This window comes from Ursus arctos, unplaced genomic scaffold (assembly GCF_023065955.2).
Source record: "Ursus arctos isolate Adak ecotype North America unplaced genomic scaffold, UrsArc2.0 scaffold_22, whole genome shotgun sequence".
Classification (NCBI taxonomy): Eukaryota; Metazoa; Chordata; class Mammalia; order Carnivora; family Ursidae; genus Ursus; species Ursus arctos.
In genome coordinates this window covers 57,276,115-57,298,424 of record NW_026622897.1, presented here as the reverse complement: position 1 = coordinate 57,298,424, position 22,310 = coordinate 57,276,115, and the positions used below count along the sequence as shown (strand labels likewise).

Here is a 22,310-nt window from a genome sequence, read left to right as displayed (position 1 = left end):
AACACACCATCACCATGAGCCTTATGTTATGAAGTCGACATTCTGTGCTTATGCTGTTGACTACATAAATTCCCTTCGCCATCTATTCAAAGCTGTAATCAAAAAGAAACACACAGGCACTAGTGAACTTTCAGACAAGAGATCATAATAAGAAACTCATATCAGGTATTTGTTTTCCCCACATAACACTGTCTCAATCAAGAGATGAAATATTGTATAAAAACATAGCTACCAAATTTTTCTAGCATTTCTAATATAAAGTGTGGTATGGTTGCTAGGAGAGGACAACCTAAAACTAATTTAAGGATTAAAGTCTATGGAGATAGGTGGAAAGTGGAAAAATCTCTCCCATATCCTTATGCTTGTGTCCCCTCTTCAGTCCACTAAGGGAATTGAGTGCTGAGATTAGGGAAGTGTGAATGTCATTCACACAGAGTTCCTATCTTTGTAGAGAGAACAGTCTTACAACCCTGATTATATTAGGAGCTACCCTATGATCCAGCAATTGCACTACTAGGTATTTACCCCAAAGATACAAACGTAGTGAAGAGAAGGGCCATATGCACCCCAATGTTCATAGCAGCGTTGTCCACAATAGCTAAATCGTGGAAGGAGCCGAGATGCCCTTCAACAGATGACTGGATTAAAAAGATGTGGTCCAGGGGCGCCTGGGTGGCGCTGTCGTTAAGCATTTGCCTTCGGCTCAGGGCATGATCCCAGTGTTCTGGGATCGAGCCCCACATCAGGCTTCTCCTCTAGGAGCCTGCTTCTTCCTCTCCCGCTCCCCCTGCCTGTGTTCCCTCTCTTGCTGGCTGTCTCTCTCTCTGTCAAATAAATAAATAAAATCTTAAAAAAAAAAGAAGAAGAAGATGCGGAACATATATACAATGAAATATTACTCAGCCATCAGAAAGAACGATTACACAACATTCACAGCAACATGGATGGGACTGGAGGAGATTATGCTAAGCGAAATAAGTCAAGCAGAGAAAGACAATTATATGGTTTCACTCATTTATGGAATATGAAAAATAGGAAGATCGGTAGGAGAAGGAAGGGAAGAATGAAGGGGGGGTAAACAGAAGGGGGAATGAACCATGAGAGACTGTGGACTCTGGGAAACAAACTGAGGGCTTCAGAGGGGAGGGAGGTGGGGGATTGGGATAGGCTGGTGATGGGTATTAAGGAGGGCACATATTGCATGGTGCACTGGGTGTTATATGCAAGTGATGAATCATGGAACATTGCATCAAAAACTGGGGATGTACTCTATGGTGACTAATATAACAAAATAAATATTATTAAAAAAAAGAATCTCTAACAATACATAATCCCAGGGTCCTGTTAAGAGATGATGATGATGACTCCATTATTTCTGTATCTTTATTCTCCCTTAACTTCATTTTGAAAGTGTGGACCAAAAAACAAGACAGGAGCCCAGGAAGTCCATATTCTGTTCCTCATCAGACACTAGCTATATGATAGTGACTAAGTTGCCTCTGATCTCTGAACTAAGGTTGTTGTTGTTGTTTTTTTTAATTTTTAAAATATTTGAGTGTTGTGGAGTAAAGTAAATGATCTTTAAGGGCTCTTGCCAGGAGGATCTATTTCGTTAAATTTATAAATTTATTTCTAATAAATAAGTATTCAAAAATTGATTATGTGCCTGCACAGCTGCCCATCCTAGATATTGCCCTGTGCAATCAAAATATAAAGTGGACCAGATTATGTTGCTATGCAGCTACATGTGTCCTGTGTTGGGAAAGCTCCCTGGGAGGGATTAAATGAGGTCATATTTATGCAATCCTAAAGGCGAGGGAAAAATGCCCGCACTGGGTGCTGTGATGGGATAGAAAAATTTCAGAAAGGGAGAAAAACCATGAAATAAAAGAAAGGATGAAACGTTTTGGAATTTATAACAATTTGCAGAATAAAGTTCAGAGATGGATAAAGCCTTGATATGAAAAGCATTATGAAACAAGACAGAAGTAATCTTAAGAAGTTCTATATTAGGGGCGCCTGGGTGGCACAACGGTTAAGCGTCTACCTTCGGCTCAGGGCGTGATCCCGGCGTTATGGGATTGAGCCCCACATCAGGCTCTTCCACTATGAGCCTGCTTCTCCCTCTCCCACTCCCCCTGCTTGTGTTCCCTCTCTCTCTGGCTGTCTCTATCTCTGTCGAATAAATAAATAAAATCTTTAAAAAAAAAAAAAAAAGAAGTTCTATATTATTCCTAAATAAATAAATGGAAGAGCGAATTTTGAATGCACGTGTTTTTGAGAGGGTGAATGGTATGATCGTGTTCATATTGTTAAAAGATGATCTAGTTGCACTGTGGTCAATTAATCACATGGGAAAATTCTATAATTCTCAGTGAGGTTCTCTCGCTGTTTGGGAAGCTGTAGCTGTATATCAATAGCTAACTTCTACTGACAGGACTACTACCGTACCTCCGGGACTGTAACACTTTTAAAGATCATCTCCACCAAAGATGAGATCCGGCAATCGCGCTACTGGGTTTTTACCTTAATGATATAAAGACACTAATTCAAAGGGTTGCATGGACCCTGGTGTTCATAGCAGCTTTATCAACAGCGGCCAAATTGTGGAAAGAGCCCAATATCCATCAGCTAATGAACTGATAAAGAAGATGTGGTATAGATACAGGATGGAGTGTTGCTCAGCCATAAAAGGGAATGAAATCATGCCATTTGCAACAACTTGGATGGGTTTAGAGAGTGTTATGCTAGGCAAGATACATCAGTCGGAGAAAGAGAAATGCCATATGATTTCACTCATATGTGGAATTTAAGAAATAAGACAAACAAACATAAGTGGGGGAAAGAAGGGCATACCAGGAAACGGACTCTATTTTTTTTAGACTAAATTGGGAAAAATCAGTGCATTTTTTATTTTTTTTTTAATTTTTTATTGTTTTTTTTAAAGATTTGGTTTTATTTATTCGACAGAGGTAGAGACAGCTAGCGAGAGAGGGAAACAAGCAGGGGGAGTGGGAGAGGAAGAAGCAGGCTCATAGCGGAGGAGCCTGATGTGGGGCTCGATCCCAGAATGCCGGGATCTCGCCCTGAGCCGAAGGCAGACGCTTAACCGCTGTGCTACTCAGGCGCCCCTTAAAATTTTTTATTGTTATGTTCCATTAGCCAGCATATAGCACATCAGACTCTTGACTATAGAGAGTGAACTGATGGCAACCAGAGGGGAGGTGAGGGGATGGGCTAAATAGGTGATGGGGATTAAGGAGGGCACTTGCTGCGATGAGCACCGGGTGTTGTATGGAAGTGTTGAATCACTATTTTGTACACATGAAACTAATGTTGCATTGTATGTTAACTGCTGCAATTTAAAATAAATAACTTAAAAACATATGCAACCCCTATGAAAAAAATTCTCATTCACCCTTATCTTTCTGATGAAGTATCAAGCTTTTAGAAGGAAAGTGACTTTCTTCAGAAATAGCTATTAAGCAGCAAGACAGAGTTGAAATCAGTGGAGGCAAGAAAGTGCACAGTCCATGAATTTTGCCCTACTAGTGCTGTTTTCCTGAGTGAACCGTATCAGAACAAACAGAAAAACATGGGTTCTGCTTGGGTTCAGTAGCTGTATGGTCTCAGAAAATAATTTTACCTCTTTGAGCCTAGAGTTTGTACCTTCACATTATGGATAGTAGTGGTAATACTATCTATAACATAAGAGTTCTTTGAGAAGTAGATGAAATGATACATATTAAGAATTTATAACCCAGCCTGTACATAGAATCTTCCTAGAAATATTGGTTATTAAGAATATTTCTCAGGAGAGTGCCACATGGCTCTTTGCCATATTAAAGAAAACAAATAGGTCGCCCAAGTCTGTGTTGCTGGCTACAGAAACAGTTAGGAGGTGAGGTCACACATTTCATAAATAAGATCCCATGAATTCTTCCTATAACGAGGGCATGGCATTCCCTACCTTCTTGCTTTCATCTAACAGCTTCATTGCTCATTTTGTAAATCTGGGGAGCCAGAGAAAATTTGCATCTTTAGAAAGAGTACAGTGAACCAAGATTACAAAAGAAAGCAGTGCTCCACCTGCCTTGGTCTCATTATACAAACAGACCTGAAGAGGAATTAAAATCTGTGGATAGAACCTTTTAAAACCTCTCCTTTCCTGGAATTTCAGTTGGGAATAAGAGAGGTACCTGGTTTTCCACCATGGATGGTAAGTCAGTACTTTGGGATCATAAGCATAAAAGAAATATTCCTAAAATTATGTCTAGGAGCAGACAGTTAATTCACTCTGTGTGTGTGGGGGGGGGTGTTTATCAGCTGGTATCTGAATTCTTTTGGGGTTTCCGCATGAAAATCATGTCTATCTCCCGTGAGAACCATGAATGCTTCCCAAAGTCCGTAAACCTTATGTGGCTATTTTCTTCTGCCACTTTATAAGGCAGAAATAAATCTTTCTTTTGTACTATTACCTGCAATATTTTTCTGTCCTAAGTAGGATTTTAATGCACATCACTTAGGAGAAATTTATGCAATTAACATTCGATTCTGTGGGTAGATGAAGTGAACTATACGGGCTAGTTTTTAATAATTCTACTTTATTAATTATAGAATACACGAGCAAGATTTTTTGCTTGTTTTTTTCACGTTTACCTGTTTTATCACTGTATCTGTGTTTATGGTAGAGGAGACGGTTGTTTACCTGACTACATGGGCACACACACATGAGAGAAGTAGAAAAAGAAAAATGGGATAGGCTGTAGATGGGTGATAGGGAGGGCACGTATTGCATGGTGCACTGGGTGTTATACGCAACTAATGAATCATCGAACTTTACTCAAAAACCAGGGATGTACTGTATGGTGACTAATATAATATAATAAAAAAATATTAAAAAAAAAAAAAGGAAAGAAAGAAAAGAAAAAAAAAACCACAGAGAAACACATAGTAATGCCAGGTAAGGTATGATGCTGACCTGACCATATCATATTAACTAAGAAAGACTGTAATACTTCAAATATTTAAATACTGTGGAGATGGGCTGAACATACTTTCACTTTAAATATAAATAGGAATTGATATAGTTAATAATGGTGACAGTGTTAATGATGATAATCATAGCGACAGCATTGATTATATTCAATCAGAAAAAGAAACCCTCGGCAAGAGTTTAATTTTTTAAGTGTCCTCTGCTCTGTGTCTAATGATAACAGAAGGCGGGGATACGGGTGTTCCTGCAGATGAAGCGTGTTGACTGTTGACCCTCAAGAAAGGAGAGAGGAAACATAAGGAATGGATAGTAAATGTGGCAGTGATTGATTGGATATGAACTTGTTTGAGCAGAAAAAGCTCTAAGAAGACAATTGCCTAAAAGTGGAACTCTTCAAAGCGATCCATTCTTAAATAAATAAGTCATCAGAATGGACATCAATACATACATTATGAAAATACATAATGGCATTTTGTACCATTTTAGTAGTAGAACCATACATACCAACATTGGTACTCGGGACATCAAAGTTAAAGACAGTGCAGGGTTATATGTTAACAAAAAACATAAGCAGAAGACAAAAGGAGGGATACTGTCATGAAACAAATTTCAGATATAACAAATGATCACTTTAATAAACTTAGCCAAATGAACATATGTTTTCAAAATGTCTCAGGTCCCATTTGATTGAAAAAGTGCAATAATCATCCTCACATAACATCTTGGCTTCGAGATGTGAGATACAATCTTCATTAACTTATATGATTTATAAAATGGTAACAGTCTCCTGATGATTAAAAATGTAGAGTTCTCTTCATGAGAAAAAGTTCAGGATAACCAACCATTCTATCAATCTGTGGATTAAGGAAGACTGGCTAATATTTTGTTGGATTCATCAGCATTTTTTTAAATATTTTATTTATTTGACAGAGAGACAGCCAGCAAGAGAGGGAACACAAGCAGGGGGAGTGGGAGAGGAAGAGGCAGGCTCCCAGCGGAGGAGCCCGATGCGGGGCTCGATCCCAGGACCCTGGGATCATGCCCTGAGCCGCAGGCAGATGTTCAACGACTGAACCACCCAGGTGCCCCTCATCAGCATTTTTAAACATGACGTTTCTACCTTACAGTCGCAGAGTTATTCAGATGAACATATAAGTCATGTGTATCCTCGACATCGGGATGACTGTGTAGAACGAAACACAGCATTATTACTTCACTGTTGGGACTGTGACAATGAGTAACAGGAACCCACATTTACAGTGGAATTGGGAAGTTGTTCCCATGTACCTGCCACATGTTGCAGCCTGCATAACCAGCAAGGAGAGGGAATTCCTTTGACAGGGAGGACACTTTTCACACAGGAATTGTATCTCCTGCTTTTTAAAAAAATTTAAATTCAATTTACCAGCATATATTGTATCATTAGCTTCAGATGTAGTGTTCAATGATTCATTAGTTGCGCATAACACCCAGTGCTCAGCACATCATGCGCCCTCCTTAATGCCCATCACCCAGTTGCCCCATCCCCCATCCACCTCCCTTTCCACAACCTTCAGTTAGCTTCCAGGAGTCAAGAGACTCTCATGGTTTGTCTCCCTCTCTGATTTCTTCCCTCTCCTGCTTTTAAGAAAAAGAAGGACAACCGCAACCCTGTCTTAGCAACACACTCACCACTGCCGGCAGCCAATAAGAATTCACCACAACCTCGAAATCGCCTTCTTCTCCATAAACTTTTGTACAAAACCGCCCTCCCCAATGTCCGCCTAAAACTGAATAAAAGCTTACCTTCCCTTGATCTCTTCAGACTTGCCTATGGTTTGATATCGTTTGCTTGTCTCGAATTGTAATTTTTCTGCTATTCCTAAATAAACTCATTTTGCTGCTAAAACAACTGGCCATTTTATTTTATTTTATTTAAAGATTTTATTCATTTATTTGACAGAGAGAGACAGCCAACGAGAGAGGGAGCACAAGCAGGGGGAGTGGGAGAGGAAGAAGCAGGCTCCCAGTGGAGGAGCCTGATGTGGGGCTCGATCCCAGGACTCTGGGATCACGCCCTGAGCTGAAGGCAGACACTTAACGACTGAGCCACCCAGGCGACCCTGGCCATTTTATTTTTAAGGTTGATATTTTCAGGTGCGGTGAACACAGACTCCCTGAAGTCAGCCCATCCGTGTCGTGTGTGAGTGTGTCTCCCATTAGCGTCCTGGGTAGAACTGGAAAAAGGCAGGGAAGAGAGCCTTCTGGATGCAGATAAGGATCAACTGAAGACGCCTATGCCTAACGGAATAGGCATTAAGCTAAAGGAGTGAACCAACAGGACACGTACAAAAGTGAGCTCTAAGAGTGAGGACTAACGTCTGCAATGGTACACAAACGAGCCCCACCGCGCAAGCCTTACCTGACCGCGGGTTCTGCGGGGATGAGGGTGAGCTCCTACCTCACCTGAGGAGGCCTTCAGGTCTCTCCCGGTCTTATAACTTTTCCAGATGAGCTCAGCTGTAGGCGTGTTTCCCAATGCCAAAGGCTCCCAAGGGCATGGAGGCCAATGACCTCCCCACGGTGTCAGGGAAAGACATTACGGGGAATTGGAGATTAGGTTCAGAACTCTTAGACGAAGAAATGAATCATGGAACTTTACAACAAAAACTAGGGATGTACTGTATGGTGACTAACATAATATAATAAAAAAAAATTGTTAAAAAAAAAAGAACTCAAATTCAAGGTCTTTAGACCTACCATCTTAGTAACAGAAGAATCCAGGATAGGGGGCAAATGGAGGTGAATCCTTCTCAGCTGTCTCTGGAGCCTGTCCCTCAGCAGGACTTCTTGAGTCTCAGAAGTTTTATTTTTTTTTCAATATCATATGTATGCATTAGAAAAGGAAAGGTAGTGTCTAGTCCCTTCCCTTTATTTTAAATAAAACCTTTCTATCCTCAATTCAACGTATCTCCACATCTGACCATCACAATCTTAACAGTTCATAAAGACGCCTTAACTGGATTCAGTCATGCAGATCACCCAAATGGTCTTACCATCTTATTCTCTCAAGGCTTTGTCCTTGGATTAGCTCCTAGTGTGGGAATGAACGGAAAGTCCACCCCAAGGGCAGGAGTGAAGGTGCAGTAAGGAGCCCAGGTCCAGCTGTGGGCTCAACCAGGAGTCGCCTCCTCCTGATGACCTCCTTCAACGCTCCATCCCTCATGACGGAGTCTCCCCCGCCCCCTCTTCTGCAATGTGCCCTGAGCAGTGAGCAGGAGTTTCCCTGATTTGGGGGGGTGAGGGGGTGGGGTTCATCTGGTGTCTATCTGGTGTCATTGGAAGCAGATGTCACAGCAACAGTATAGGCACATGCAAGAGAAAACACAGATTAAGATAAAGTTACCAAAATAAGTAACAAATTTTTCTCCAAGAGCCCCATGATCCAAACCACTGATGTATTCAGTTCCCTAGGCTGGGAGTCAGATCACTCAGGGCATTCACTAGTGTTTTCAAGTAATTTAATAAAGATGATACATTAGCAGACTCAAGAGATATGAACACACTGCATTCTGCTTGGATTAATTGCACAGGTGAAGCAGTGATAATATCCAAGTGCATGTTACTTTGGAGGACAGCTGTTCTCATTAGAAACATTTTAGTGTTCAGTAAAGACAGGCTTTGCTGGCTATCATTTAATTTTGTCAAGTGAATTTAGCAGGGGCTTCTTCATGTGCTACATAGTCTCCTCCAGGTCAGGGGAGGGAACAAAGACAGTGGCCAAATGATCGTACCACTGAAAAACACAATGTGCCCACCTGGCCTTGAGAGAGGGAGGTCGGCAGCTTTCGGAACCTAACCAGGTTGTGCATACCATGCATGTCGGCCAGGGGAGACAGTACTCTCAGCTGGGAGATGAACGTGGGGTGTGAGATGCCAGAGCCAGACCCCCCTTTTCTCCCTTCTTTCAGGGGGGGTGTTCCATTCCTGGTAGAGTATGCTTCCATAGTTCTGGCTCACAGCAGGACAACAGGATCCCCGTAGAGATTGAGTAGTTCTTCGTCCCTGTGAAGTAACTCACCTATTCTGGTGGGACTCCCCACTGCAAATCCCAGTAGGTAACATGTTTCCCAGGTGTGTAGGAGCTTGGTGCTCTTGGCGACATGGCACATTGATCCACATTAAGTAGTGGAGTGGTCGCTATCTCCTGCAGCGCGCGTGGCTGTACAGTGTTGAGTGTCCTGGCAGGAGTCCCCAGTCTCTCATGTGGGGCAATAGGCCCTACTGGTTGATTATTTGATTATTAAAATGTATGAAAGCCTGGGACAGTACTTTTGCCCACCCAGAAAACATGGTTTTACTTGTTAGTAATTGAAGATACTACTTTAATATTGTATTCTTCCTATCGACCCTGCTGCTTATGGATTATAGGGGAGGATGGAACCTCCATTCAATGTCATGTTCTTTTGCTTGAACTTGCATATGAAGACCTTTGAAATGCGACCCCTGATCATTGTGTATTTGTTGAGAGTATCTATACGTGATACTCAGCTTTTAAAATTCCCTGATGGTGACAGCCTTGTTTTTAGTGTGACAGGGAAAGCTTGGGGTAGGCCAGACAACGTGTTTACACAAACTAAGGCATTAAAACCCTCACTCAGAGGAATGGGGCCATTATCATCAATTTCTTAATCCCTTACCAGTTGGGAGCTCGGGCGGCTGGCCAGACTCCTTTGGCAGCTGCCTTGGGTGTTGCTCAGAAAACAGAGACTATGCTGTTCCTGCATTAATCAAGTCACTATTTCCAGGGCGATCTGGTATCCTTGGCAATATACCAACCCGCCTGGCACTACAGTGCCTGCTCTTTCTACGCAGTCATCTGCTGAATCTACTGTGGGGTCAGTTGCTAGTGGTAGTACCCAAGCTTGGGTAGCAGCTTCCTGATGGCCAGGGAGTGTCAGCACCTTATGAGCTGGAAAATGGAAAACAGGGAGGACTGCTTGTGGTTCTTGCAGGTGAACTCAAATATCTTTCTATATATTCTGACCACACAAGGGCTTATTCATGATCATCCATCCATCTGCTTCCCATTCTCCGAGCTGTGGGGCTAGTCCTTTTAGAGGAGTCCAACTGACTTATCAAAAGCTTAGGGTAATTACTATGTTAAACTTTCTTCTGTATTAGGGGTTGGATGGAGTGGGGCACGTTGTCTGTTTCACTGTCAATCACAATATCCTCCCTTTTATTCTGTTCACTTTTCCCTGATGACACCTCTTATTGTTCAAATCAGGCTTTGATACAAGCCCTCAAACCCTAATCCATGGCAGCCTGAACCCTCTTATCTTTGCAAAATGACACCCTAAGTTCTCCAACTTATTATTCTGCTCTCCCACCTTGTCTGTAGCCCCAAACCTTGCAGAGTTGTGGACACCTGTATGTCCTTCTCTAACCTAACGTCTTTCTCCAACTTTCTAGCTTAAGTTCCAGCCTCCAGCTGGGCATTGGTGGCCTCCAATTTGCCCACAGTGGTTGCCTCCCCATGGTGGCCGCCATGTGCTTCCCTTCTCTGCCACAGTGCAGTACATGCAGTTTCTCAAACAAAGGTGTTAGAACAGCTGGTGTTTTCTGGGGTCCCGTACTCCCGTGTGGTCCACAAGTATGTGGTATATGGGCCACGCCTCCCCACACAGAGCTCGATGGCTAACTCCAGATTTTTCTGCCAACACCTCTTCTCCAAAACCCATTTCCTCTATCTCCTGGCTGGCTCATCAGTTGTTAGCTCACAAACTGGCCCTGAACATGAATGGCAGGAAGTAACTATAGAAAGAGGCAGGCTACTCTAGACAAGTAGGGGACAGGTTTAGTAAGCAAGGGAACTTACTCATCAGGCTTCTGTGGGTGACCACAACATGAGTATCTCTCTACACCTGAGCACGGGAATCTTAAAAGTTTATGTAGAGGCCTTCATGGGGTTTTGTTGGGGTTAATGTGGAGCATGAAATCAGCCATAATACCTGGCTAGCTAAAATGTAACACAGAGGCCACTGGGGGTGAGGGGAGGTTTCAGAGAAGGGCGTAGGCCTTTGAAATGCTGAGGCTTGTAGGACCACTCTGTCGTTGGAATGCCACAGGGAGTTGCCTTCCCTGAAGCTTTCTTAGCCCAAACAGCCACCCTGTGATCTAAAAGATGTCTGTGTTGTCCTTTAGGCTGTGTTTAGTAGAACTCTTAGAACATGCAGATTAGCATATCATATCTTTCCCATAAACAGATCTTCCTAGTTCCAGTAAGACCCCTTATCTCACAAGAAACAGTGATAAGGATTTGTGATTATCCTGAAGGGCCAATAAAAGAGGAAGCAAAGCAGAGAAAGGGTCTTTGTCTCTGAGCATTGACCCCCTTGCTTCTCCTCTCTTTTCACAGCAAAGTTTGGAGTAATCTTTCATCCATTGGTACTGGGATTGCTGGCCATTTCCGGCAGGGTTTGGCCATATACAGCACCCAGGTGGTCTCAGCAACACACTGCTCTCTCAAGCCTGTGTCCTTGGAACAAGTCCTAGTCCAGGAATGGTGGGTGAAACGTATATTCCAAAACAGTGGACTGGGTGAGGAGCCTGATTGCCTGGGTCTAGCTTGTGAGTCACACACTGGTCAAGTCCTCTTAGTGACCTCCTCAAAAATATGAACACAACGTTGATAACAAAATAATTATGTATTTTATCTTACTTGAACTACAGCTTCCAGAATTCTTGTGTATAATTTCACGATTTTTCAATCAATGTCATGCGTGGCTTATCTATCAAAAATAAGGGTGCAGCGGGGCGCCTGGGCAGCTCAGTTGGTTGAGCTTCAGACTCTTGATCCTGATTCAGTCTTGATCTTGGGGTCGTGAGTTTGAGTCCTGCATTGGTGGTCATGCTGGGTGTGGAGCCTAATTTAAAAAAAAGAGAGAGAGCTGTAGCAAGGACGTAAACCATCTTTTCAGGCTAGTGTTCAGAGCAGTAATGTGTGTAGTTTTGCCATTCTTTTTTCTTTATTTCTTTCGTATTCCTATCACACCTGAGTAAAGAACTGATCTTCATATTATTTTCCTAATCAGTGTAACAATAAAAAGACACTATCGAGGAACTAGAAAATGGTTGAGTGAATTATGGAACATGAAATTAAATATGTATTTTGTGACCATTAAAATTATAATCATGAATACTGTAATATTAAAAGCAATGTCTTTATGGCATATTTTCTCATAGGAAGTTAGGAATTATGTATGTGTAATTGAGGCAAAAATCATTACGTAAAGCCAATATGATTACAAATTTGAAAAACTTAGTGCAAGAAGCACATCTGCAAACTATTTTTGACCAACCAATATGCCCCCACTGAAAATAGTTTTAGAGTGAGATAAAGTCCATTAAAGAAATTATCTGTTTTCATTCCCTTTTCTTGAATCTTTAATACAAATGTTGGGGAAATAACTCTGAGGACTTGGTGCTATCTTCTGTTCAAGATTCTGCTCCAGCATATGCTGGGCTCCACAGGGAATGCGTGCACACCTGGGCCACTTTCTTGGCTCCTGTGAGGCAGTGGTTCCAGAACTATTATATAGTTGAGGTTAGCTGAAAAGGCAGGAGATTATAATAAAGACAGGCCAGGAACTTCTGATGTTTCAAGACAGGTAAGATAGACAATAACACAAAACTGACTCAAATCTCCCTTCATCACCAATAGCATGGAGCATGAGGCCCTGAGTATTTCATCAAAGACAGCGGGGTCAAAAATCAGAAGTAGGAAGATTGGTAGGAAAAGAAAGGGAAGAATGAAGGGGGGGTAAACAGAAGGGGGAATGAACCATGAGAGACTATGGACTATGAGAAACAAACTGAGGGCTTCAGAGGGGAGGGGGTGGGGGAATGGGATAGACTGGTGATGGGTAGTAAGGAGGGCACGTATTGCATGGTGCACTGGGTGTTATACACAACTAATGAATCATGGAACTTTACATCAAAAACTAGGGATGTACTGTATGGTGACTAACATAACATAATAAAAATTATTATTAAAAAAAATCAGAATGGCATTGAGAGATTCAAATGTGCTCTCGGGCAGTAGGAGTGAGGGAATCATGGGATGATGATTAGTATCTTCTATGAAGGAACTTCCTTATCAAATTGACAAGAGGCCATAAAATCTTTTTTATTATACCTTTCTCCTTCATGCTACCAAATCTATCAATTCTGATTTGACGGTGATATTTCTTGTACCACAAGATCTTACTTTTCTTTAGAATTTTCCTTTTCCCCAGCAGCTTTACACTATTCCAATCCGATCTTCTCTCCAGGAAAGTCATGTAACCCAGCTAAGGTTTTCCAAGGATAACTAATGACAGTGAGAACAGGAGACTGAAAATTAGCAGCCCCTTGACCTCCTGTTTGGTCAAATCCCAGAACAAAGCAGGCACTTCAGCATTTGGTATGTACAACAGATTCAAGGACAACCCAGGTTATTTAAGATTTTTCCTAATCAAGGATTGAGAGTGAAGAATTCTAGGCTGTGATACAGAAGGAAGCACCTGGAAAGAGAGGGGCTGTAAGTTTATTCTCTTTTTCCAATTCTGCATGCCCAGGAAGGTTATTTGCATTTTTTTCATGTCTACTGATGAGAGAAGAGGGAGCTTTGTGATCTACTGAAGAAAAGTCAGTTCCTGTAGTTTCAAGGGGACACAGAGAAAATAATTCCAAGCACGTATTGTGCCACTTGGCTTCTGGGGAAATAGACAATAGGACAATGTCCCAAATGGGATCCAGGCTGCCTGCCTCCTTCATGTTCTTACTCCTTACTGCAAAATACTTGAAGGGCTCTGAATTGCTCATTCAGGACCCAGTCACTAAGTCTCCAGAAAAAAGTAAACACCAAAAAGTGGTGATTCCAATGGTTGTTGCATATGGAAAGAAAATCTGCACACACAAAAAAAATATCCTCTTGATAATGGGTCTTCTTATACATGGGCCAAAGAATTCCTTAAAGTGAAATGTATGTGAAACTTCACACTCAATATTTCAATTGCTGTTCAGTGTTTCTAAATTTGCTTACTTTTTCTCTGTAGCTTTTCTTAAATTGGAAGAATATTATCAGATTTTCCTCTTTTAAATCGTGTGCTCTTAATATTTTACCGTTCTGCCCGATCACACTTTCTTTTTATTTTTATTATTTCCTTGCTCCCATTTTTCTAGAGGTTATTGTTGGTGTTATTTTAAAATTCTTAATTCAATGTTTATTTATTTTTCTTTTAACATTCATATAATATAACCAATGAAGTCTATGAATTTACTACAAACCCAGAAGTGGCATTATGCCATGCAGATAACAATGTTCTCATATTTTACAATTTTACAGGGATGTGTTGTTTTGAACTTGATTTACTCTTTCACTGAAGACCTGCTCTGAAAAGCAAATTTAATTGCACGATGATGGGTGTGTTTTACTTGCCCTTTACATTATACTATCTCATTTCTAAGCTATTTTATTTGCTGAAATAAAATGACAATGCAAAAGAAATATTGAACCGTATTTATTAGGCCAATTTCCAATGTCATTACCAAGTAATTTGGGATTTCCTTTTTTGTCTTTTCTCTTATTCATTTCAAATGAGAAAGATCAGCCTATGCTCAAGGCTTCCCATCTCCACATGGCTTCCCATCTCCAAAACTGAGCGATATGTTTATCTCTTGTCCCGTGCCATCCTCCAGGCTTCAGGAGTAGCAATCCTTTTAATTCTCCGACTACACCTGAAGTGGGTGTTGAGGACCATGGCTCTGAGAAGCTCTGCATCTTCTATGTATTTCCCAACAGAGACAGCCTTTCCTGCCACATCACCCTTTGGGTCCTATTAGGAACAGCAACAGCAACTGTTCCTATTAGGAACAGTACAAGTTCTCACTTTTGTAAGCTCTCTCCTTCCTGTAGCTTCAGCTGGTTTGGGTTGTTTTGATTTCTGTCTCTCTAAGGGTACAATGTGCCACAGTCATTGTTCTTGTGTATCTGCTCCGTAAACTGTCCTCAGAGTTAACAGCAGGACTAGCGAGCAAGGCACACCTCAGCTCTCTGCTAGACCCTGCAACCTGCAAAAGTCTGAATTCTGACCCTGTTGAATGGGAAAGATGGAGGAAAGAGGAGGTGTTTGAAGGAGGATTGGGACATTAACTGAGGCATGATGATTATTGTCTGCTTCAAAAATTGTTTCCTGTCCTAAGAGGGTGGATCTTAATTTTTGCTTCATTTGAGGAGAAACATGCAGATGTGCCCTGGCTTAGAATGTTTGCTGTCACTCTTCTACGTCTCATTCCTTAGAAGAAGAATCAAGGTTATATGAAATTAATATTATTTATTAATACATAACTAATTAGATGTAGCATAGTGGACAATCCAGTGAAATTGAGGAAAGAATATTTGTTCTTTTCCTTCTACAGTTTCATTGCCATATAAATCTATTTTAGAAGCAGTTCTGGACAAGTGATTTCTAAATGAGGTGAGGCACTTATGGTTTGAGGTCTGCTATAATTCCCAGGCAATAGCAATGTCTCTAGAAAGCCCCTCCCCGGATATATGGAAAACAATACCATTACTTCTAAATAGCCTGTTGATCAAGGAAATCAAAAGAAACATTAGAAAGTCATTTGAAGAGAATGAAAATGAAAATTAAACATGTTCGATTTAGTGAGAAACCACTAATGCATTAGTTTTTGTTCTTCAAAAAGGAAAAATAATGCTTGTTTATTATACAATTTTTTTTTCAAAACAAGGATTGTTAAAAAGAAACAGTATTTTGTTTCTGTCTCCCTGAATGTACAGTTCCCAAATTCTGCTAACAGATTGGCTTATAATATTTCTTTCTTTTCTCTTTGCCAAGGTGTATACAAAGGATATTATTTAGGCAACCATATTATGTGTAATACATCAACTTTCTTTTATCAATTAACAGCGTATTGTGGTGGCTTCACCAGTGAATTTGACAACACAAGGAGGCAGACAGAGACAAAAGCTATGTCTCAAACAACTACTCCAACTTCACCCACATACAAACCAAAGAACACTCTTTGATCTTTCAGTGGAGGTACTGATGTCTTCTGATTGTGAACTTGATCTTAGTTATAATTTTCTTTTTATTTTAAAGGTCCAGAATGCTTCAGAACCAAGATTAAGCATCTTAACTATGAATCCTCTGACTCATACAAGTGGAACAAATCTCCCTGTTTACTCACATAACTTTTACTGCCGAAATCACTAGGGAAAGTAATCCTTGGTTTGCCTCGGTTTCTCCACTATTAGAATGTTAAATTCTAAAGGTAGGGATTGGGTCCTATTTATCATTGTCTCCTTAGGGTATAAAACATTGCCAAATATTTTAGATAAATTAACAAATGAAAGTACCAGTAAATGAATGGACACATGAATATGAAAGAGTCTACACCATCCCACAACTGAATGTAGACAAGAGTTTTCATCATGTCAAATAATACCAATTTCCATCCCAGTACTTTTCTTCTCCTTGGCATTCCAGGGATGGAAGCCGTCCACACTTGGCTGTCAGCGCCCTTCTGCCTTGTCTACTTGAGTGCTCTCGTGGGTAATTTTGCTATTCTATTTATTATCAGAACAGATTCCAACCTGCATGAGCCCATGTTCCTCTTCCTCTGTATGCTCTCTGTGGCTGACTTGATCATCTCCACTACTGCCGTGCCTAAAATCCTCAGCATTTTTTGGTTCCATGGCAGGGAGATCCATTTTGAAGCCTGCCTCGTACAAGTGTTTCTCATTCATTCACTCTGCAGCATGGCCTCAGGCTTTATCTTGGCCATGGCCTTTGACAGGTATGTGGCAATCTGCGATCCTCTGAGACATTCTACTATCCTGACACCTAGGGTCATCAAGAACTTGGGGCTGGCTATTGTCTTTCGTGGGGTTTTGCTCTTCAGTCCTCAACCCTTCATGCTTCGGTGGCTTCCTTACTGCCGAACTAATATCATCCCTCACACTTACTGTGAATTTATGGCTCTGATCAAGCTTGCTTGTGCGGAGACCAGGATCTGCAGAATCTACAGCCTGACTGCTGCCTTCCTCACTGGAGGCTTAGATTTCCTATTGATCGTATGTTCCTATGTTATCATCCTTTACACTGTCTTCCATCTTCCCTCCAAAGCTGCTCGACTCAAGACCTTGGGCACTTGTGGATCCCACGTGTGTGTGATCTTGGCGGCCTACACTCCTGCCTTTTTCACTTTCCTTACTCACAGATTTGGTCAACAGGTGGCTCCTCATATTCACATCTTCGTGGCTAACATCTACCTCCTTGTTCCACCCATGGTGAACCCAATGATCTATGGCATAAGAACCAAGAGGATCAGAGATCGATTCCTCCAAGCTTTTACTTTTCACAAATTATGAAACAACAATCTCTTCAACTCATCTTTTACTAAGTCGTTGACTTATAGAGACCACAAAAAGATAAAGAAAAAGACATTAACTCTTTTTCTAAAAGCCTGAATCCCAGGGTGCCTGGGTGGCTCCATCCATTAAGTGTCTGCCTTCAGCTCAGGTCATGGTCTCAGGGTCCTGGGATCAGCCCTGCGTTGGGCTTCCTGCTCAGCGGGGAGGCTGCTTCTCCCTCTCTCTTTGCCCCTCCCCACTGCTCATTTTCTCTCTCTCTTTTTCTCTCTGTCAAATAAATAAATAAAATCTTAAAAAAAAAAACCTGACTCCTTATATCTTCTATTTTTGATATTCAAAGTATTAATTAGCATTGACTAGATTTTGTTCTTAGGAGAATTGCTTGAGAGATGGCAGATTTAGGTTATTTATTCTTAATATATTTGCCTGATAATGCAATATCTCCACTACTATGTGGTCTTATCTGCTATGGTTGCTCCACAGGGCTATCCTGTTGTTCAGTCTTACCAGCTTTATCAGAGATGTTTTTATTGATTCATTATCTCTGACTTTTCCTGTGATGCTGTTCCTTTGTAGGTTTTAATTAACAGGAATGTTTATATCTCCTGAATGATAAGACTGAAAACATTTTAAATCTGTAAAATTGGAAATTAGAAATTGGGATGGTTTTGGAAAACTTCTGAATGGACGGATGAAGAAATTGTCATGATATGCTGTCTAGAGTTCTTCCTGGAATTTTTTTGATTTATTCTTATTTTAATCTGTCTAGCTATAATTCTTTAAAAGTTTTTAAATGAAATCTCTTCCCACAAGCACTCTTCCAGAAGACCTGATGATATCAAAAATTGTCCTACCATTTGTCTTTCATCTGTTTCTTTACTGTGGTTCAGGTTGACTCAGTTGATTCTTTGAAAATATCTGTAGTTGCCTGTCCCATTCTTTGAAGATCTTGCATATTCTAATCCCATCTACTCCCAATCTGTATTCTAAATAGGGGAATATTCTGTTCTGGTATTTTTTTATAATTTATCTTTCTAGCTATTTTTGACGGTGATATGCCCCCTTTTTATTCTTTTTTTTGAAGTTCAGTGACTCGTATTTATATGGAATACTGTGTAGGATAGTCATTATGGTATGTGATATAAAGATTATAGGCTTCTTTAAGATCTGTTGTATTCCCAATAATATTTGAAACAGTTTTGTCGTTAGCCCATATTAGTATATGTTAGCAATGTCTGCTGCAGCTAGAATACCTCTCTCCATATCTATTTATTCAGTATCATGTCACTTTTTACATTGAAATTTTTATTTCATCTTTCTGGACAAGTGGGTTGTCAGGTGTCAGGTATAACATGACCCCTTTTTTGCTGACTGCCATATGATTTCACACTTTCTTCCTTCAAAATAAAGTGTTACCTGTGTGTTCATATTTCTGGTAGTCTAAATTTCTTTTATTATCCTCTATTACACGTTGTCTTGGATAAGATGGGATATACTTGCATATATACAATTCTAAGGCAATGAAAGGTAATGTTTGAGACAACTGCTCAGTTTTGAATCCCCAAACAACCACTTACAGACTGTGTTGTAATTTATCAAGATATGGTGGCTCTCTGCCTCACTTTCCTGAATGGTGAAATGGAGACATTGACAGTAATTTCAGAAAATAATCTTTACACTTTAAAAAATTTTCCTACATGTGATTAGGCTCCATTGGAGTTAATCTGTCAGGATCTTGAAAAGTTAGAGCCTAGAAATAATAAAAAATTATCCAGCAACGGTGTTTAAAATGGAATCAGGGAAACGGGACATAACTTCACTGTTTAGAGGTATATTTTTATTAATTCTGATGAAAAATGATGAAAATTTGCCAGTGAACACAGAAAAGAAAAAGATTCAAGAAAGAAGAAAAGAGTCCAGTTAGAAAAGCCAGACTGATATTCTCAGAATCACCTTCATATTCAGATTTATACTGAACGAACACAGATATACTTAAGATACAAGTGATGACTTTGGCTCATGATCCCACTCTCACAGGTAAAGTTTTTTTTTTTTTTTTTTTTGCATTTTTTTTTGTTTGTTTTTTGGATTTGTGTGTGTGTGTGAATTCTAGTTAATATTGAAGAAGCGTCTTCAACTATTTCTAGATCAATGGCAACACATTCTGGTAGTCTGGACCCTCTGCTACCAATCACATAATAGGTCAGCCACCTGCTTAACTGAAGAAGATTTACACAAAGAATGTACACTAGAATTCTATTATGACCCAGTAAGTGCTGAGGACACAGTAACAAACAAGGGTGATATGAAGCATATGGGCTCTTTGCTTCATATAATGTGTTCCTAATGGAGAAGGGGCATTTGGGAAATTACATAAAATAAATTATTTAACACATAAATTGAGTAAAGATTTTCACATTTTGAAAATGTGACATAAAAATGGATGAGGTGCTCTGAGAGAACAAAAGATAGATGTCTAGAAGAGTGAAGCATTCATTTCATGTCCCAGGTCTTATTGCCACCATACAAGGAAAAGAGATAACTTGATTATGTGATTGAAGCAACTATCTGGTTGTAGCAGGAATGACAGCCTTATTGTCATAAGTCAGGAAGAGTGCCTTACTGGCACAGAAGAGTACTGTGCACCATGGTATAAAATACCATTAGATATTCAAGCAAACAACTGACTCAGCTGATTAACTGGGAAAGATGATGCAGGCAGTTTCCCTCACCATGACTGTGTTACTACTCATATCTAAGGACCCGAATACAGAGAAAGGATTATGAAAGTTGGAATGAGGATAAATTTATGCTGGGAAAAAGACTTACCTTCTCCACTTATGGACTATAAAATGGTCCTAGACATATCTGAGATAATGTGAATGATAATGCCATTGGTATGGATGATGGTTACTGGCTAAACCAAGCCATTCCGCTTGGCTGGCCTTGGGAAGGTATATCTGCAAGCCATGTACCAAAGGGCAATAGGCTTTGGCATTTATCAATACAGGATATGTGTGAGGGTCCCTGACATAAGGTAGGACAAATGCTAAAGCTACATGTCAGACCACAATGCCAGACAGAGCTGTAGGAAACGAAACTGAGCACTCAGTGCTGCAGTGACTCATAGATGCCTCAACAGCAGATCTGTGGGTTGGCTCTTAATCCACTAGAGTTCAGCTCATGGAGAATTACCTAGGAACTTCTGCATTTCCCCCCTGAGGATTGCAATTTTTATAGAACAGGCAGACTTCAAGGGCAGAGGAAAAAGTGATGGTGCCGGTTTGATGTGGTGATGTTCTGGGGGCAACAGTGTTTATATCAGTGTCACCACTGTACAACTGGACAAAAGTGTTTTCGTTGTGACTGTTCCACTAGCCTGACCAATATTCTCTCCTACCATATGGCATTTGATCTTTCATATCCCCATTGGGGATGCAGACATACAAAACCCCTCGAAATGAGAGACCCTGACTCGGTGTGCTTAAAGTTCAACCTAGGAAATTATGAATGACAGTCTCTTACTTTTATTGGAATTGACTATGTGTTAAGACAAAACGTCAATGACTGGGATGCAACAAAAGCAGTGGTTGAAGAGAAATCCCAAGCTTAAAATGCAAGTATTCCAAAGGATGAAAGTTTGAAAATCAGTAAGCTTTCTTATCAAAAAGTAAAAGAATTGCAAATTAGGCAAATAAAAAGGAAGGACATTGAGAAAGATAAAATTATAATTAAAATGAATGAATAAAGGTAATAATAGTCTTAACTGAATAGATTTTATTTCATCCTCGCTTTAGTTTGTGAAATAAATGCCTTTTAATAATTACCTTTAAGTTTGGGCATATTGGAGTAAAGCCCCTGATAATGAACACACAGAATCCAACCTGTTTCCATCCCTAGGAAATAAAAGTATTCCTTCCATGAACATAACCATTTAATAGTTTACTGCTGGGAATGACGATTCAGAAAAAAAATCCTTGCCACACGCTTACGGATTACCTTGTTTTTTACACCATAGACAATAGGGTTGAGGGCAGGTGGCACAAGGAGGTAGATGGTAGACAGAAGAATGTGGGTAGGGGGAGCAACATGTCCAAAACGGTGGCTGAAGAAGGAGAAGAAGGCAAGAATATAAAACTCAAGGAAAACAAAAATGTGAGCTGTGCACGTATTAAATGCTTTGAGCCGTGCCTCCTTTTGGTGTAGACGAAAAACAGCCTGGAAAATAAGCATATAGGAAATGAGGATAAAAACCATGTCAAATCCCAGTATGGCAAAACCCACAAAAAGACCACATGTTGTATTGACTTGGACGTCTTCTGCAGCTAGCTTGACCACAGCCATGTGCTCACAGTAAGAGTGGGCAATTACAATGGAATGGAAAATGTGTAGTCTTTTGATTAAAACTGGTAAAATCCCAACAAGCACCATTGCCCGAATTGCCACAACCAGCACCATAGTGACCAGGATGAACGGTGTGAGGATGGATGTGTGCCTCAGTGGATCACAGATGGCAACATAGCGGTCAAAGGCCATCGCCAGCAGGATGCCAGATTCCATGCCTTGCAAGGCATGGATAAAGAAAAGCTGGGCTAAGCAAGCACCAAAGGCCATGGAGCGGGACCCAAACCAGAAGATGGCCAACATCTTGGGAGCAATGGCTCCACAGAGTCCTACATCAATGGCTGCCAGCACAGCCAGGAAGATGTACATGGGCTGATGCAGGCTGCGTTCTGCGGGGATGATGATCAGTAAACTGATGTTTCCCAGAAGAGCCACCAGGCACACTACAAAGAAAGGAAACCCAGTCCAAAACTGCACGTGTTCTAGTCCAGGGATCCCAATTAGCGTCACTGTCGTGGGGTCCAGATAGGACATGTTAATGCACGCCAT

General features: G+C 40.7%; 2 protein-coding genes across 2 annotated transcripts; one reads left to right on the top strand and one right to left on the bottom strand.

Annotated features, from left to right (window-relative positions):
- Positions 1–16,475: 16,475 nt before the first annotated feature.
- LOC113269439 (olfactory receptor 52D1-like) lies at positions 16,476–17,414 on the top strand. Its single transcript, XM_026518329.2, has one exon. It carries the CDS (start codon positions 16,476–16,478, stop codon positions 17,412–17,414), a length of 939 nt encoding a protein of 312 aa, XP_026374114.2.
- Positions 17,415–21,359: 3,945 nt separating this feature from the next.
- On the bottom strand, positions 21,360–22,310 carry LOC113269485 (olfactory receptor 52A1-like). The gene has a single exon (XM_026518364.4). It carries the CDS (start codon positions 22,308–22,310, stop codon positions 21,360–21,362), a length of 951 nt encoding a protein of 316 aa, XP_026374149.2.